This window comes from Triticum urartu, chromosome 7A, assembly GCF_056163025.1.
Source record: "Triticum urartu cultivar PI428250 chromosome 7A, HENAU_Tu73, whole genome shotgun sequence".
Lineage (NCBI taxonomy): Eukaryota > Viridiplantae > Streptophyta > Magnoliopsida > Poales > Poaceae > Triticum > Triticum urartu.
In genome coordinates, this window is record NC_141879.1 from 547,553,853 (window position 1) to 547,567,996 (window position 14,144).

Consider the following 14,144-nt stretch of genomic DNA (forward strand, 5'->3'; position numbering starts at 1 on the left):
GGAGTGGAAAAAGACGAAACTGGGTGCTATCACATGTGTTTTCATATTTTTATGGAAGCAGAAACGAATAGAGAAACTCAAAAATGAATATGAAAACAAACACTACTAGAAACAAGCGGATAGTGAATACGAAGCGGACACAACAATGGGAGTGGGTATTGATTGGAACTTGAAAATCCTTTGAACCATAGAGGAAAACACAATCAAACCAACAAACTTAATCAATTTTAGCATGGTAAGAAAATAATATGATTAAGTCAATGACTTGGCATAGTATTATAGTAGTACAGGACAATTGCTCCTGGAGTCTAGTTGAGTACGTGCGTGATATTACAAAATGGGCCTCACATGGGTCATTCTGCTCACTGAGCCATTGTGTGTTGTTTGATAGTTGGGCCATAAAGCGGTCATAGGTCCACATTAAACATCCACGGAAATGAAAAAAATTATTTTCAGGTATGTTTCATCAAAAGACACTATTATGTTTTTTCCGTTCCGTGTAAAAAAATCGTTTGCATTTTTGTTTTGGAAAGTTTCATTTCTGCTTTCACATTTCGGCTCCATTTTCGTTTTCCCTCCGAAAATGCGGAATGTTTTTACTCTGTTTTCATATTTGGACCCAACTCAGAGAAAGGGGGAGTACTTTGACGTGAATGCGATTAAGTTCTCCTAGTATTATTATACCCCGATAAAGAAAGGTAAATGTTTCCAAATTAGGCAAGCCGTGCTTACAACCGTAGGATAAATCCTCCCATCCCACATGCCTTTGAAAGTTTGAACGAGTCCACGTGCATTTTGTACTTTTCAAACGACCCGACCCTCTCACCAACTCCCGGCTGCCAGCCTGCCACATCGACTCGATTCTCTCCAGCCTCCACATACATACGCGCGCGCGCCCGCCCTCATGGCGGCGGTAGTACGCGCCGGTCAGAGACAGAGCGCAACGGCCATGGACCTTGGAGCCGGCGGCCTCCTAAGATGAGAGGGACGGCCCCCGCACGGTGGTTTCGGTGCCTATGGACTCCGTCTTCGCGCTCGCGGCCGTGCCCCGGGCGCTCGTCCTGGAGCGCGCGGCGGCGCGCGTCCCCGGCTGCCTCTACCTCTGCCTCTGGGCGCCGGTGACCGCCCAGCTCCCGTCCAGGTTCGTACGCCGCGCTGCGGCGCCGTTGGTCTTCTCGAGTCTTTCTGTCCTTTGCTCTTTACGGCGTATTTTGCTGCGGTGCTCGCCAGCCATTTGTTCTGCTTGGACGCGTGGATCGGCGGCGGCGGCGCTCGCGCACGGGCGAGCTTCGAGGCGTACCGGGGAGCGCTCTGCGCCGTCGTAAGCGGGTACGCATTGCAATGCACAGCTCGGTCCTCAGCTTCTTCGAGACCCATTCTCTCTGACGATGGCTGGTCGAGCATGCAGGTGCGTGCCGGGGTGGGCGTACAGGGTGGGCCGCGCGTACGTGGAGCTGCCGGAGCCGGACCTGACGGCGTCGGCGTCGCTGCAGGTGCAGCAGCAGTTCTACCATGTCAGTCAGCGTCTACGAAAACTTCTCTTCCATCTTGCAGTTGCAGACCATCGATTGCGATAGTTCGGCCTGCGTTTGAACTTTGAAGCTGATGGCTGACCTTTTGCTCGTTTCTCTCTGTTTGTCCCTGCAGGAAGCCGGCACGAAGGTACGTACATCAACGGCGACGCCTCATTGTTTTTACGCATTGCGTCAATGGCGCATATATTCATTTGTACATGGGTTGATCTGGTGATCACGGCAGATGGCGGTGTTCATGGGCTGCGAGAGCGGCGAGATCGAGATCGGGCTGTCGACTACATCGGTGGCAGCGGCGGCGGTGGCGGACCACGTGCACCAGTCCTTCCTGGAGGACCTCCTCCAGCTGCCGCCGACAGGGCTGTCGTCCTCGTCCTCCCCCGTGCCGTCACTCTCCATCGGGAGCCCGGAGTACTCCTCTCTCATTCGCGCAATGGCGACGCCGGTAGCAGCGGCGGGCGAGCCATCCACGCGGCCACCGATGATGCAGGCGTCGCCGCTGGCCGGCTTGCTCGCGCCGATGGCCGAAGCCGACGATTATGCCTTAATGGCGCAGGCAATGCTCGCGGTCACCCCCTCCTCCGGTCCGTCGAGCACCTCCACGCTGCCGCCTCCGCCGTGTCCGCCCTGGCTGGCCAGCCACCGCTCGTCGCCGCGGCGGACGACGGCGTTCAAGCCGTATCGCGCGGCGCTCTCGCCAAGGGCGCGGCCGCGGCCAGGCGCGCCGGGGCAGAGGATGATGAAGGCGTGCATCTCCCTCCTGGCGAGCGTGCACACGGCAACGCGCAACCGGACGGAGCTCGCCACGGCGCGCCACGAGGGCAGCAGCGCGCCGTCCACCACCAGCCAGCTGCACCACGTGATCTCGGAGCGGCGCCGGCGCGAGCGGCTCAACGACAGCTTCCAGACACTCAGAGCTCTGCTCCCTCCCGGTTCCAAGGTACGACTCCAAAGTCCAAACCCAAGATCATCTCGCCATGGATGCACGATTCACAGCAGCATCTCATCGCGATCGTTCACTCCATTCGTTCTGCAGAAAGACAAGGCCAACGTCCTCGCGAGCACGACGGAGTACATGGCGAGGCTGGTATCCCAGGTGTCCCAGCTCAGAGAGAAGAACCTGCAGCTCGAAGCGCGGCTCGGCCTGAACCAGAGCCCAGGCTTTGACCCCTCGGGGAAAACGGTGGAGGTGGAGGTGACCACCGGGGCGTCGACGTCGACGTCGGCGACGCCAGGTCAGCAGTCGCGGGAGGTGAGCGTGCGGGTGACGGTGCGGGCGGAGTGCGACATGTCGGACTTGCTGACCCCGCTGCTCGCGCGGCTCAAGGACGCCGGGTGTTTCGCCGTGCTGTCCGTGGAGGCGAGACAACAGAGCAGCGCGCTTGCACGGGCCAGCCTCACATTGCGGATCGCGGTAAGAGCTCGTACGGTCGTACCGCTTCGTTTCCTCCGTATGGCCGCATGTGTTGCACTTTTTTTTAACACATAAGCGCTCGTATACACGCGCATACACTCACCCTTGTAAAGGCATACACGTGCATCTTATCCTTATGAGCACCTTCGAAAAACTGAGCCGACATATTATCTTGAGATTTACGAAGTCATCGTAGGCACCTCGTCGTCGACGGAAACGTCTCCTTCCACTGAATGCGCATCGCCGAAAATCCTGAAACAAATCCAGGAATAAATGCGCACACCAAGATTTGAACCCTGGTGGACTGAGGATACCACAGTCCCTCTAACCATCCAACCACAGGTTCGCATGTGTTGCACTAGTGAGTAGAGTTCAACTAACATTTCGTTCCCAAATACTCCCTCCGATCCATATTAATCATCATTGATTTAGTAGAACGTTTTGGATTTTGCATAGCCTCTCGTGAGCAACTTTGACCTCCTCTCTTTTAACTATGTACATGGAATATTGTTTTTTTAATATTTTAAAATTATTTTTCAAGACAAATATAGCGCTATACAGTTTTTGGGGTATACCATGTGAATGACACGCTTCTTGGATGGGTGGTTTATGTTATAATCCACCAAATTTAATCCAACGTTAAAAAAAATTATATTGTTAGATTCCTACTGGAAATAAGTCTTGGATGGTATAATTATTTGACACATGCTCCCTTCCTTCAGGATCAATTAAAAAATCTCCTCAACTAAGACAGATGGAGGGTGATCAAATGTATTTCGTAGTTTGCAAAAGTACTCAATTAGCGCACTCATTTTTCTTTACTAACGTATTAATTTATATTAACTACAACACATGCATGAGTGGCAGAGCAGGAATTTACATGCATTTGTGAGTTTTCATTTAGGGGGTGTTTGTTTCCAGGGACTTTTTTGTGTAGGGACTAGAAAAAGTCCCTCTTAGAGACTTTTTTACTAAACGGGAGGGACTTTTTAGGGACTAAACTAGGCATTTGGGACTAAATGAAGAAGACTCTCAAGGAGAGTCTTTTTGGGACTTTTCCAACAATGCCCCTCCATGCACCCATTGGCCCGCCACCCCATGGTGTTATTTAATTGTTATTTTTTTATATACTAGGGGCAACATGGTCATTTAATAACCTCTAAGAAGGGACTAGGGACTTTTTAGTCTCTGGAAACAAATAGGGAGGGACTTTTTAGGGACTATGGACTTTTTAGTCGGGACTAGAAAAAGTCCTAGGACTAGAGAACCAAACACCACCTTAGGCTGGCCATAGTGGGAGTAACATAACCGATAACATGCACTTGGGACTAGCAAACATGCTTATGTGACACACAATTAAAGAAGAAAGAGAGGGTTAGAGTAACATATGTTGATACCGTGTCATGTTAAATGTTATGCTACTTTGTGTCATGCATGACAATAAATATGATCATCTATGATACTACTTTATGATATTATGCATTATGAAAGTAGTATTATACACTAGTATCATATGCATGATACTAGTATATGATACTTCTCACTATGACTAGCCTTAATCCTTGCATGTAGCAATTTAATGTGCATCAAAATCCAAACATGTGATATAGAGCAATAAAAATAGGACTAACAAATTAGAAAAGCAAAAAAGAAACAAAAGAGATATAATCTTTCAAACGGAAAGGAAGGAGTACACCACATTTTATTACTCAAAATCCTTAGTCAAAGATAAATTTCAGAACACACACGGAGAAGTATTACTCCCATATTTTCCGGTTTATAAGGCCCGCGCATATTTCTAGATCAACAATTCAACCTAGTATGTAATACGAATTGTATATTGCGAAAGTTACTTCGTTAGAAAACGTAACATTTGAATATTTATAATGTTATATTTTTGTGATACGTAACTCATATTTTGTTGGTGAAATTATCAATCTAGGAAATTTTGTGGGCCTTACAAACCGAAAAGGAGATAGTACTAATATTTAATTTGGTGTGGGGTTGACTAGCTTTCATGCTCGACAGGAAGGGAAAATTAGCGTGATTGACCTCAGCTAGACCATTTTTACGGAAGATTCGAAGAATCTAGACTAGCCAGCGACTACGCTGATGAAAGCTGTGCTAGGTCAAAGTTAGTTTTCCTGAGAACCGGACACGCGTCAAACCAGCATTAAGTTAATCCGGCTGTTTGAATTGGTTTTACGTTTTAGTAGACATGACTCGCTTTTGACCAGTTAAACAATCATATATAGCTGAATATACTCCTGCCTGAATTACACACGTTTCCAAGCCTTCAAGGCTCCATTGCCATGTGGCCACGAATTATGACCAAGAAACTGGATATGTGACCAAGTAAAACCAAGCAAAGCAGCAGAGCCATCGCTCTTCCTTCAGGCATTCTCTTCAACCAGGTCTCACTTTTCACTGCCACAAGTAAAATACTTTCTTCAAACCGCGCTGCGAATTAGCCATGGTCTTGTTTTAGCCAGCTGCCATGCCTTCTTGATCCTGTTTAAGAAAAATGCAGACTTGATGCAATATCATCATCAAGGAAACATCTGCCGTAGTTAGTTTCTTAATTGATGTGTCTTTCCGACACTGACAATGACAGAGTATTATTTCCTCCGTCTCATAATATAAGACGGAGGGAGTAGATACGTACGATAGTAATCAAGGAGTTCCAGCGACCTGGCATGACTGGGTTAATTTAAACTGGACATAGACGCGGTCAGGGTACTTACCGATGAAGCTTATTAACCGGAGGCTGACGAACCTTTCAAATGTTGCTGCAGGAGGCTGGCGACGACGCCGTCGACGCGACACGGCTCGAGGAAGCTCTGGCGAAGGTCGTCGAGGACGCGGTGACGAAGACGCCGCCGCCGGTGCCACCCCCAAGGTCGCCGTAGGCAGGATGTTGGTATTGAGTATTGACCGTGTCAGGGAGCCCGAGAAGGAGGCAGGAAAATGACTGTGTTTGGTCGCAATGGCGGCCTCTCTTTTTTTTTTCTTTCTCTCGTATTTTACCCATGTAGCATTGTTGTTGAGTTTTGGTAGTGTCGGGTCAAGATTGAAGGCCTCCTATTTTAGTGTAACGTAGTCCTCGGCTTGCTGATAGTTAGTACAGTAGTTACTTGTCGTCTATGCAAGGCCTGATGTTGCAGTTTTGACATGAGATGAATCGGTTTTCCGAATTTTCCTTTTTGCTGGCACCAGAGTTGGTCAACTTCCTGCACAGTATATGAGTCGGCTCTAGGCACTGACGAATTTTGTTTGAAAGGAGTAGCCTGGCATCAAATTCGAGCACTGGATGATGAAGCTCGGTGGTTCAGTGCCAACTACCAAGATGGTCACCCCTAAAAAAACTACCAAGATGGTTTCCTGGCAGCTTCAACTATCTGTTTCTTTCCGCCGAGAGCTGTCATGATTCTAAAAGGGAAGGAACCAGAGTTCCAAGTAGCAGGAATTACAAAACAGATACCATCCAACAAACCGATGATGAAAGCCCCAAAAAATGGTCTTGTCAGGAAAGCCGGCATGACAAAAAAACATCATACTATATCTCTTCTTGATAACCTTCAAGATCTATACAGTGCAGATTCTTCAAGCAGTATTTATTAGCTTCCCACAAGAAAATAGTAACTGAAACCCGTATAGTATATAGTATAGTTTGACGATGGGGATCAACGGCGATCTCCGGGTGTTATCTCTCTTGTCATCATGGCGCTCTCAGCTTCCCTATTGCGTAATCTTCTTGGAAACAAAGGCCTTATGACAGTATGTACAAGGTGACAAGACTTTTTGTGATTTATAGTACATGCTAATATGACAGAACTGTAAACCTCTTCTTACACACTATACATCCAGTGGATGTGGATGTGCCCTTCAGTTTGAACGCTTGTGGGTGGCAGAGGCTCCTCTTTTAGTCTGGCTGGCTACCTAGCTGTATCAAGTCCTTCTGTGAGAGATTGGTAATCGAATCTGCGATTACACGTGCGCTCGACTTCATGTAGCCTCCTGAGAAGGGGTGGGTGGGGCATGAGCAAATCGGTATGTCATTCGCAGAAAGGAACAAGAAACACAGAGTGCAGGAGAAGCCGCTCACCTGATGTCATCATGACAAGTGGAATGTTCTGATCTTTTGCAAATCTGAACACCTTCTCATCTCTGATCACCACACCTTCAGGGCTTATCTAGAATTTGGGGAGAAAGCATGCAGCAGCAGTATAACAGTATAACACTAATTAGTGCAGGGAACACAAGCAAAACAAAGGCAATAATATGTTGTTTATAAGTATTTATTGTTTATTATACTTCTGCGCCCAATGATTTATTTTCCAGTTTACTGTTGTAGGCAGAAAATTCTAGCTTAGGGAGAGAATTATTGAAACATACCAAGTCATGTTGCAATTATGCGTTCATGGTTAAGTTCTGTAATCTTTAGGATAATAACATTAGAAAAATTATGCAGGTTGCACCTACATTCTGCACAGGGAGTTACTTATGGGCCTGATCTTTGTCAAAATATTGAGTTGATCAGAGAAGTACCTTCAAGTTGCCCAATGGATCACCATCCAGGATGTCTGTCCCAGCATTATAAATAATAAGCTGGGGCTGGAATCTAGTTTGGGCGACCTGCAAACAACATGCTCCAAAAGGAATTCTAAATAGCGTTTGGTAAAAATAATTATATTTAAATCGCGGACAACAAGAATTAATAGTTAAAGGGAAAGTGCCAACTGCTTTGAACTCATCATATATTATTTTCCCATTTCAAACCCCCTTTTCAGTTGAAGATAGATGCAAATAACTTCATTCAATACCATCGATGCTTTTATATCACATTCTAAAATAGTATATTAAAAGTCACCTCTACATCCAGTTTAGTATAAGCTTCAGAACATAAATCATGTCATATACTCCCTCAATCCATAACAAACTGTAAGACGTTTTCTATGTCCTATGCAAAACCAAAAAACGTCTACATCTTGGTACAGAGGTAGTATAATATATGGCACCTAACATAACATCTTTCACCTATTTGTCCCTAAGAATTGCAGTGCATAGGACAACTCCATTTATAAATGCAAATATTAGCGAGCACCCCATCTATAATAGTGTGAAGGTACCTTCAAAGCCTTGTCAAGCTGATCCAAGTAATCATCTGTTTCTGTCCCACTCTGAAAATGCACAATGGTGCACTCAACTCATATTTGAATTAAATGAAGAAAAATATGATCAACAGCTTGCAAAGTCCAACTTACAACTAACTCAACTTTCTGATCAATATATCGCTTAGCAGCATGATCCTAAAATAAAGTCACATCAGTTCACATAGAACATAAGAAATATTACTAGTACTAAGTAAAACGGAATGATAATACACAATGACTGAAGTTAAGGCTGGTGACAATAACAACAGACTAATCTTCGAAGAGTGGGTGTCATAGATATCATAGCAACACTAAAAATTGATTTATGTACACAGCTGACTGCTGTTCTTTTAGTTCTGGTAAATGCCTATTTGTACCGAACTCTTCTCCTTTTCAATGAAATGAAACGCAAAATCTTTTTGCGTTTTCTCGAAAAAAGAACTGGATGGTATCTTCCAAAACATGATGTAGAATATGCATTTATGGGATAGGGAAGAAAACTTATGCTCAACACCAGGACACGGACAAAAATTCTTGATAAATAACCTCTACACCATAAGCAATCCTTAACCACATATTGCATAAGGGTAGTCAGAGCATAACCACCAGCAGCAAAAAATTGACGTTCCACAGGTGTGACAAGAATTCTAGATTGTGGTTCTTACAAACGGATAAATTCCAGCATTGTACATGTCCAAAATGTAAACCCTTCCTGCAAGTGAAAATCGGCATCACTGTGTCATCGTAGTGAAAACAAAATGCATACGAGAACAAAATATATGACATACCATCATGAGCAAAATCCTTCTCATGACCATTTCCTTGGTGAGCATCCAGATCTATGATCATTACTCTGCAAGTATTTAAATGGGAATAGGTGCTTATGAAGCTAAAATAGTTAGTAAGCAATGTACATATTGGTTTGCATCCTTGCATTCACTGCCCACACATGTACTAGGTAACTAGCCAAGCAGCATAAGGTGCTTGCGAAGATGCGAACAAGCATAGCAAAATCCCTAGGGAATAAAGCAAGATTGGCATGACAGAGGATGCTTACCAACACAGATATTTGACAGAATATATTTACAGCTGTCAGGCAAGCACATATGTTATATAAGCCAAACAAATAGTTTGCAGAGATTAAAGGAACATAGTTTCTACAGCTACAGTTCAGCCAGTATAGGCTTCTCACCTTGAAATATCCAGACGGACAAACGCAAACTGAATGCAGAGCGTAATATCAGCGTATGCACAAAATCCACCCCCTTCCTCCGCCGAACAATGGTGAAACCCTCCACCGACATTAATCGCCCATCCTCTCTCAAGCGCAAGTTTAGCTGATAAAATGGACCCACCCACCTATGGAAGAAAGAACTAGCTTACAGAGTTTCCCTGGCAGTGGCACCCAAATTATGCACCTGGTACTTCTCAGTACAGACGGGAGCACCGAATCACGAGAGATCACCTGTTTCCGGAAGGGGTACAGTAGCCTTTGCTGTACGAGCCAATTAGGAATGAGCGTTAATGGAGGAACCTGAGATAAAACATCTCGTTTAGCAAACCGTGCCATCGTAATTTGCTACTCCCTCCGTTCATAAATATAAGACGTTCTAACTTTTTTTTTCTGAATCGAACGTATATAGACACGCTTTAGTGTGTTTGTTCACTCATTTCAGTACGTATGTAGTCTTGTGAACGGAGGGAGTATCAAACTATCAATCAGGCCACCAATTCAACTTCCCCTGAGAAACTAGTACCTCTACAATGGCTGCAACCCTGAAGCTGCTCTTGAGGCTGTTCAAGTATGCCTCCGTGTGAACCTGGCCAAGCAGAGCCATGGAACAAACTTAAAGGGTATCAGACAGTATGAACCAAGTGAAAACAGATTGTTTCCTACCACCAGCAGGTCTTCCCTGGAAGCCTCCAATGGCTCCACCACTCGGTTCTTCTCCAGGTGGCCTTCTTTGGTGAGGAACCTGCATATGCGGCCCCATTTGGAGGAATCGAACGGGTGCCTGCACATCACAGGACGCGCGTAAGCCATGGTCCGATGCACGTCTACGCAGCTAGGCAGACGGTGGAGGAGAGGCGGGAAGCAGAGCAGCTCACATCTTCTCGATGCCGAGGAAGGCGATGTCGTACGCCGTGGAGTAGACCACCGGAGCCTGCCAGGCAACCGCAGCCACGGATTAACGGGTGATCGGGGGTGAACGGAGGAGCGTCTCCCGGACGGACGACTGACCTTGGAGCCCGGCACGTCGAAGTAGAGCTTGCTGGAGATGATACGGTTGCGGCGGAGGGCGTCCGCCGGCGTGGCCCCCGGCACGGAGGCGCCGGCGGCGGCGGACGACGAGGACATCCCGGCCGCCGGCCTGGACGAGAGGGCTCGGGCGGGGATGGAGAGGGGGCGAATGGTCTCGCGGGCTCTGGGCTGGGAGTTGCGTTGTGTTGCCGCTTACCTCCCGCGGGGCAGAGGCGCCATGGCGATGGGGCTCGGGAGAATCAGAATCACTCGGTGGCGTGGCGGTGCTCTACTTTTTCTGAGAAAGTTCTTGTGAAGTTGGATATTTGCATTGATAGCCCTCCTTCCCTTGCTTCACGGAATCTCTGGAGTTTGGAGCGCACGAATGCAATTTACGCGGAAGAACGGTGGCTGAATGTAAAATATCCACCGCCGCCGCCGAGGGGAAACTCGCTCTCGCTCCGCTGCCGCCGCTTCCATGGCGATCTCGAGGCCCCGAAGCCGCGGCGTCCCCCTCATCCCGCTGCTGCTCCTCATCCTCCTCGCGCCGTTAATCTACTCCGGTACGGCCCCGCGACGCCTTCCACCCCTCGATTCCAGCACACACACTGCGCGGTTCGCCCTGCTGACGATCCAATCTGGTGTCGCTTCTTGCAGTTTCCAGGCTGCGCTTGAGCTGGGCGCCGGAGAGGGAGCTGGGCATGCCGCCTCCCGCTCTGCCGAAGCGTCCCGACCGCCTCGTGCTCGGCCCTGCCGCCGGCCAGGGCCGCCCCGATCGCCTCCAGTGCCAAGGTTTCTCCTCTTAGTTTCGGTTGCTCGCATTGTGACTTGTGATTCTCATTTGCACTGTAAGCTCTAACTGCATTGTACCAGTTTGAAACAACTCCAAGGAGATTAGGAAACGAGAATCCCGTTATCAGTGCTTAAAGATTGTAACATGCTGTTCTGAATGTAAAATTGATCACGGTCTAGAATGTCCTGTGTATGCTTAATAGTGCCAGTTAATGCTGCAGGATACCACATAAGATTATTCATACTTCTGTAGCGTGAACGGAATCAGCATCTATTGTGTATCCACTGACTGCATTTTACCATTTTCTCCAGGACTTAAAGCTGTGAATAAGATAAGCTTGTCAAGTGAACCGGGAGAGCATGTTTCTTTTGTTACAGTATTCACAACCTATAGTTCTGACCCAGCTGGGGCTGGCAAACGGTCATCGGATGTTGTAACTGTTGGAAAGCATTTTTATAGCAAGGAGGAAAGGTCCATGGCCATTCTTAACACTTTCATCAGCTTCATACAGGTGGATCTTCCTTTTCCTCTTGTTTGTGCTGTCCACTAACTATGAAGATAATTGAATTTCTTATCATGTTGGGAATGATTCATAATCACTGTCAGCTAAGAGAATACTGAGAGTAGTTCAATGGTAGTAGAGAAAGAGAAGAAATTACAGCGAACACTGTAAATAGAACATTGATACCACTCTGACTCCCCTCTTCTTTTATGTAGTATGTTTGATTGCCTTCTGGCATATAAATTGAATCCTCAAAAAGTAGAAGGAACACATGATCTTCCTGCATTATCGATTGCAAGGATGTTTGCTTAACATCTGATCTTATTTATAGAACTATGTAGGTGTCAATGCCAAAAAGCAATGTGATAATATTGACTGATCCTAAATCCAAGTTGTCAATAAATCAAGGGAAGGCCTCAATACTGCCTATCGAGGGAAATTATTCTCGGGGCAACCTGATGCTTCAGAGGATCAAGTCCTACATTGTAAGTTTGTATGCTTCATGCAAACATCTTCCTGCATATGCTTTTTTCGGAAGTACTGGTTGCATGATTTGGAAATATTACTGCATGCAACCATCTGTATGTGTTAATTTTTTCAGAAGACTGATATATTTGTGTGTCTGGTCCATATGTAGGCCTTTCTAGAGCTAAAACTTGAGGAGGTTGACCGTGTGAACTGTGTTCGTCATTTTGTTTTCACTGACTCTGATATGGCAGTGGTTGAGGATCTTGGACATATCTTCACGAGCTATCCTCATTGGCACCTTGCTCTTACTTTTCGTAATAACAAAGGCCAACCCTTGAACTCTGGATTTGTAGCGGTGAGAGGGACCAGAGATGGCATCTCTAAGTAAGTGAACATCTATGTAACAGATCTTGGTATGAAAACTTGGCATTGAGTTAAATAATTCCGTCATTTGCTTTCAGGGCTATCGACTTCTTCAACGAGGTTCTTAAAGCATACAATCTAAAGTATATGAAGGCGTCCCGCATGCTTGGTGATCAGTTAGCACTGGCATGGGTTGTGAAGTCTTATCTACCATCAGCCTTTGGGAAGTTTTCTAGGCATGAAACATTTACTGGTGAAGTCAATGGAGCATCTGTTCTGTTTTTGCCTTGTGAAGTTTATAATTGGACTCCACCTGAGGGTGCTGGACAGTTTCATGGTATGCCCTTGGATGTTAAGGTACAGTATGTTTCCTACTCTTAAGAACTTATTCTATCCATGTTCTCCTCGTGATAAAATTTAGCTTTGTTTAACCACTAGTTGCACAGTTATATTACTAGTACACTGCTTTTCATTGTTGCCACTTGTCCAGTGTTCCGCTTGCTGATTTTGGGGCATGTTAATATATCCAGCATTTTTTTCATTAAATATATGATAACATGCCAAATCTGATATAATGTTCTTAGGTTGTCCATTTCAAAGGTTCAAGAAAGCGTTTGATGCTCGAGGCATGGGATTTCTACAATTCAACCTCTCAATTATCTGATATGTTGTGCCTAATCTTGAAGAGTGGCAGAACAAAATATGACTTCTGAACCTTTTGTTCCACACTGAAGTTACTTCTGGTACTTTTTCTCTCCTTATAGACATCACAAGCTGGTTCAGCATTTTGTGCTTTATTTTCCTTCATCTTAGTTCATTCAACACAATTAGGACTTGTTCAGTTGGAAGAGGTTTGAAGGGGATTTAGGAGGATGAAATCCCCTACAAGTCAAAATCCTCCTCAAATCCTTTCCAATCCTCTTTGAGAGAGGTTTAACCGAACAAGGTTTAGTAGTCTTTGTTTACATTTTATTTTATATATGAAAGAAAACACAAAAGGATTTAGTTCATATTCACGAAGCCCTAGATTTTTGGGGCGGGTTTCTCCTTTTGCTCCTCAGCCCCCTTGTTTGTCTAATGCTTTATGTACGGCTTATAACTTGTTTACAGGTTTCTACAAAGTGTGCTTTGCTCTGAAACAGCCTTGTCTTCTTTTCACAGTTGATCCTTGTTGAGCACCAGATATGTATCTATTTGTCACAGGCTCCAACTCTGCAGTTCTGAGTGATTACAAGAATTCAAGCGCCACATAATGCAAATAGAGTCATGAGGAACTGAGGTTGCGCAGAAGGAAAACAGGGTGATCCAGACTGTTGAGGGTAGCTCGGCAGTACGAGAGATTGGTGGCAAGGCTCCCCGTGGAAGGTGGAGCATTCATACACGATATTGGTTAGGAGTAGCAGGGTGATCATGTAGGAACTCACCAGTTGTTTTGGTGATGGCTTTTAGTAGCTTTGTCACCCTAACCCTTCATCACTATTCATGCTGTAACAGTTTCTTGGTTGTGGCTGATGAGGCTACTGGAAAATTTTCACTTCCAGTACAGGTTGTTTTGACAAATGATGGTGCCTTTTTAAATGAGGAACGTCAGGCGGTACTCGATTCTCTTATCCTGTAGTTTTATGATGGCTTTTACCCAACGAAGCTAGTAATACATTTCCAAAGAATCTTTACCCA

General features: G+C 45.8%; 3 protein-coding genes across 5 annotated transcripts; 2 read left to right on the forward strand and 1 right to left on the reverse strand.

Moving 5' to 3' along the window:
• Window positions 1-864: 864 nt before the first annotated feature.
• LOC125524246 (putative transcription factor bHLH041) lies at window positions 865-6,151 on the forward strand. The gene is made up of 7 exons (XM_048689322.2): window positions 865-1,141; window positions 1,231-1,329; window positions 1,409-1,514; window positions 1,648-1,662; window positions 1,759-2,472; window positions 2,569-2,946; window positions 5,742-6,151. The coding sequence occupies exons 1-7, from the start codon at window positions 1,017-1,019 to the stop codon at window positions 5,853-5,855; spliced, it is 1,551 nt and encodes a 516-aa protein (XP_048545279.2). The 5' UTR covers window positions 865-1,016; the 3' UTR covers window positions 5,856-6,151.
• A 333-nt stretch (window positions 6,152-6,484) lies between these two features.
• On the reverse strand, window positions 6,485-10,637 carry HDA2 (histone deacetylase 2). Its single transcript, XM_048689327.2, has 13 exons — window positions 10,342-10,637; window positions 10,209-10,264; window positions 9,997-10,114; window positions 9,857-9,919; window positions 9,565-9,633; window positions 9,292-9,458; window positions 8,888-8,952; window positions 8,765-8,811; window positions 8,211-8,255; window positions 8,076-8,126; window positions 7,495-7,581; window positions 7,052-7,139; window positions 6,485-6,963 (listed from the first exon to the last, which is right to left on the reverse strand). The coding sequence occupies exons 1-13, from the start codon at window positions 10,456-10,458 to the stop codon at window positions 6,869-6,871; spliced, it is 1,068 nt and encodes a 355-aa protein (XP_048545284.1). The 5' UTR covers window positions 10,459-10,637; the 3' UTR covers window positions 6,485-6,868.
• Window positions 10,638-10,700: 63 nt separating this feature from the next.
• Window positions 10,701-14,077, forward strand: LOC125524247 (polyphosphatidylinositol phosphatase). Of its 3 annotated transcripts, none has more exons than XM_048689324.2 (8): window positions 10,701-10,904; window positions 10,999-11,133; window positions 11,446-11,645; window positions 11,978-12,121; window positions 12,274-12,488; window positions 12,566-12,824; window positions 13,052-13,210; window positions 13,578-14,077. In XM_048689324.2, the coding sequence occupies exons 1-7, from the start codon at window positions 10,820-10,822 to the stop codon at window positions 13,178-13,180; spliced, it is 1,167 nt and encodes a 388-aa protein (XP_048545281.1). In that variant the 5' UTR covers window positions 10,701-10,819; the 3' UTR covers window positions 13,181-13,210; window positions 13,578-14,077. The 3 variants fall into 3 exon arrangements, with proteins under 3 accessions (XP_048545281.1, XP_048545280.1, XP_048545282.1); XM_048689323.2 differs by having other exon boundaries at window positions 13,629-14,077; XM_048689325.2 differs by having other exon boundaries at window positions 13,671-14,077.
• The last annotated feature ends 67 nt before the right edge of the window (window positions 14,078-14,144 follow it).